This window comes from Gekko japonicus, unplaced genomic scaffold (assembly GCF_001447785.1).
Source record: "Gekko japonicus isolate JY-2015 unplaced genomic scaffold, Gekko_japonicus_V1.1 scaffold1258, whole genome shotgun sequence".
NCBI classification, from domain to species: domain Eukaryota; kingdom Metazoa; phylum Chordata; class Lepidosauria; order Squamata; family Gekkonidae; genus Gekko; species Gekko japonicus.
This window is the reverse complement of record NW_015176488.1, coordinates 398712-402835: the sequence shown is the minus strand read 5'-3', so window position 1 is coordinate 402835 and position 4124 is coordinate 398712. Positions and strand designations below refer to the sequence as shown.

Sequence of the window (4124 nt, the reverse complement as noted above, 5' to 3'; positions counted from 1 at the left end):
GGGGAGCAGAGGCAGCGTGGCTGGAGAGGAGGACAGAGGGTCCCCTCCTGAGTCGGAACCAACCCCCCCCCCCAAGAAAAGAACGAAGGCCGCTGATATATCCCAAAAGTCACAACTGCTTTGATAGCTGTACATCACTTTAAGAGGCCTTACCCCTTTTTCTTGATGGCCTTTTCAAGGATTTTCTCATAAGCTAATTTCTCTTTGTTATATTGTGCTACTATTTTGTCAACCTGCGTGCAGTGCAACTTCTGCATAATACTGTGTTCCTGCAAAACAAAAAAACCAAAAAAAAGTCTTGTCAGACATCAGGTTGGGTTATTAGGTATTTAGATGGATGTCACAGGGGTGTGGTGCTCATCTCCGTTTCCAAGCTGAAGAGCCAGCGCTGTCCGAAGACGTTTCCGTGGTCATGTGGCTGGCATGACTAGACGCCGAGGCGCACAGAACGCTGTTACCTTCCCACCAAAGCGGTACCTATTTATCTACTTGCAATTTCTTCCTTTCAAACTGCTAGGTTGGCAGGAGCTGGGGCCAGAGAAGGGAGCTCACTCCGTCATGCGGATCTCGGGTCTCGAACTGCCGATCTACCGACCTTCCGGCCTGCAGCTCTGAGTCTTAACCACTGAGCCACTACAGCCCCTGTTTTAATATATAGTTACCACTAAATGAAGCTAGTTTTTTTCTATTTAGATACCAAAATATCAAATAATTGAGGGCGACATTATACATTTTAGCATTATACATTATACAAACCCTCTTTTAACAGGCACAATCTACCCTATCGTTCCAACTTATTACTCCAAACTTCTCAAAGTGATAGATTTTTACCCCTTAGAGAAGCATTCATAGTATCCCAAAAAAGACTATGGACCCCTTAAGGACGTAAACATTTTGTCAAACTACACAGTGCATACAAACGACATACATTTTGGGTTGGAAAATTAACAGTGTAATGATAAAATCAGGAGCTTTAAAAAGCAGTAGGATTAATTTTTCCAACTCAGAATCTGCATGGTGCTATTTGGACAAACACGGGAAAAATATAGCAGAGTCGACAGTAAACTCTGCATTTCTGTACCCGCCACCTTGTTCAGGCTCAGGTTGCAACGTACCTGCTAGGGGGGAGGGGAACTCCCACCACTGCCCCCCCTTGCCTGCCCTTACCATGGAAAGTTCCAGAGGGAAATGCAGGGGCTGGAACAGTGTCCTCAGACATTGTGACATCGTTTCTGGTAATGTGACCAGAAGTGATGTCACCTTGTTATGGAGTGCTCTAGGATTTCCTGAACCACTGTGGTTTTTACCTTAGAGTTTTGTGGAAATCACAGAGCGTCCCATGACATGATGACGTCACTTTCAGCTACTTGGGACGCCCTTCCAGTGAGTCTCTGTCCCTCCTCCCAGCCTCCCAGGCTGAAGGTTTAGGCGGGGTCTCCTCTAAGCTGTGGAGTCCTGTGAGCAAAAATTCTACCAGCATTAAAGTTGTGAGCAGGCAGGTGGTTTGGCTCCTGCATCCATCAGTTTGCTCTGGACTGGAGCCCTCCTTCCTGAGCTAAGACAAAAATGTGTGAGCTGGAGGGTAGAAAAACTGTGAGCTGGCTCACACTAACTCAGCTTGGGGGGAACACTGGTCTTGCATGCAGCATGCAGAATGCCCCTGGTTCAGTCCCCAGCAATTCCCACTGAAAGGATCAGGCCCAAAGGGACGTGGAAGATCTCTGCTTGAGACACTGGAGAGTGGCTGCCACAGACAACATTATTAAAATTTTACTTATTCCAAATGTCACTGTAGATCTCCAGTCATTCTGCAGCTTCTACGTTCTACCTATTACTTAACCTACAAAGCCTCTTAATGTAACTGGACAATTTCACATTGTCTTTAGTATTAGGCAGACTGAATATTAGAAGGCAGATTCAAAGCTAATGCTTTGAAGTTCTGCCGCTAAAAAAATTTACTCGGGTTCCAAAATACATTAATGATACAACTGGGGGAACAACTCCGAGAGTCCCTGTGACTCACACCGAGATGAAAGCGCTCTTACACATTCCAATTTCAGAGGGATTTGAAAGAAAATTTTATCCAGACAGCATTAACAAACTGGCCATTTGATTTCACTGTGGGAAAATCACCTGCCTGCTCACTGCCACAGGAAGTGGTGGCGGCTACAAGCATGGACGGCTTCAAAAGGGAATTGCTAAGGCAAAAATGTGTGAGCCGGAGGTTAAAAACCTGTGAGCTAGCTCACACTAACTCATCTTAGAGGGAACACTGCCTGTGAGGTAGGCGGGGCTTTCAAGAGCTAGAAACTGGAACAGAGGGGAGGGGCCAGTTCCTCTTAAAAGACAGATTCGGGTGGGCAGCCATCTTGGTCTGAAACAATAGAATAAAGTTTGAGTCCGGTCAGGCACCTTTAAGACCAACAGAGTTTAATTCTGGGTATAGGCTTTTGTGTGCACACGAACGCTTCTACCCAGAATTAAACCTTGTTGACCTTAAAGGGGCCGCTTGACTCAGGCAGAGTGGACCAACAGCCGTGATAACAGCCCACGCCATGCTTGCTGATGTCTGAGGTTCCAGACTCACTCACACGCTGTCACTGACCAGTAGGATAAGAGACGCGCGGATGCTGCACACCGCTCAGGCCAAGACGGCCCACGGAGGAAGAGGAGGAGACCCAGGGTGCTTGCCCCCCTCCCCCCGCCACAAAGACCCCTCTTTTCCACCGCCAGTTACACCCTGAGGCTGGAGAAGGGGGGGGGGGGAAGAGGGATCTCCTGGCCTCTCTCAGCGGCCAGAAAAATAAGGGCGGTATGTGTGGGGGGGTCTGCTGCCTCCGTCCAATCTAGGCTACTCAGAGAGGGAAGATCTCCCTCACCCACTTGTGTATAAATCCCGGCAAGCTGATTTCCCCTCCCCACCCCTTGAGGGTCTCGGTCATAAGCAGTGTTCCCTCTAAGCTGAGTGAGTGTGAGCCCAGCTCACAGTTTTTTAGCTTCCGGATGACACGTTTCTGTTTTCACTCAGGAAGGATGGGGCTCCAGAGCAAACTGATTCACCGCCAAATGGCTCGCTCACAACTTTAGTGCCCGTAGCTCACAAAGTAGAATCTTTGCTCACAGGACTCCACAGCTCAGAGGGAGCCTTGGTCATAAGCCCGGGGGCACAGAGCCTCTCTCTGCGGTTACTTAAGGTGATGGAAAGTGGGATATACATTCAATAAACTTGACAAGTACAGATACATTTGTAGAGTTTGATGAATAAGTGCCCAAGGCACAAGACGAATTGCTGTGATACCCAATAACAACAACCGTGTCCCATAATTTTGCCACTGGTCACAACATTTTTCTGTCTCTGCTCCCTTATCCCCCCCCCCAAAAAAAAAGAATTAAAGGAAAGCATCCCAACATGAAACTTGTTTTAAAAAACCACCATACCTTTCCATGCCTCTTCTTTAAAGCGTTCAATTCCTTTTGCTGTTTTTTCATATGCTTTATATAGGCCTGTTCCCCCAAACAGAACATAACAAATATATTAGTTTCCATTCACAATGCTCAGCTTCATAAGCACCCTGAGAAAGACACCCTGCCCAGACTGTTTTGGCTTAGAGATACATTACGCGCCAATTACCCATGTCACCCAAGTTGGGGGTACACATGTGCCCCCCCATGCAGGAATTCATTGTGGACCCCTACGCCACTGGCTTCCTGCAGTCTGTTGGGTGCGTGTGGTCTGGAGGAAGGAGCCCTTTGCCCATGCCAAGCAGTTCTGATTCATCTCACCTTCTTCCAGGGAAGAAGAGGAAGAAGAAGAGGAGGAGGAGGAGGAGAAGGAGGAGGAGGAGATTGGATTTATACCCCACCTTTTCTCGGAGTCTCAGTTTGGCTTACAATCTCCTTCCCTCCCCTCCCCACAACAGACACCCTGTGAGGTGGGTGGGGCCGAAAGAGCTCTTCTGAGGACTGCTCATGAGAGAATAGCTCTGAAATAACTTGTGACTGACCCAAGGTCACACCAGCAGCAGCACATGGAGGAGGAGCGGGGAATCAAACCCGGTTCTCCCAGATTAGAGTCTGCGCTCCTAACCAATGCTCCCTCTAAACTGTGGAGTCTTGTGAGCAAA

At 48.1% G+C, this 4124-nt stretch overlaps 1 protein-coding gene across 1 annotated transcript in view; it reads right to left on the bottom strand.

Annotated features, from left to right (window-relative positions):
- The window catches only part of PLCB4 (phospholipase C beta 4), a 221014-nt gene that overhangs the window by 20225 nt on the left and 196665 nt on the right, over positions 1–4124 (bottom strand). The window contains 2 exon segments of the mRNA XM_015427241.1: positions 154–269; positions 3439–3504. Of these exon segments, the coding sequence (XP_015282727.1) occupies positions 154–269; positions 3439–3504 (182 nt within the window).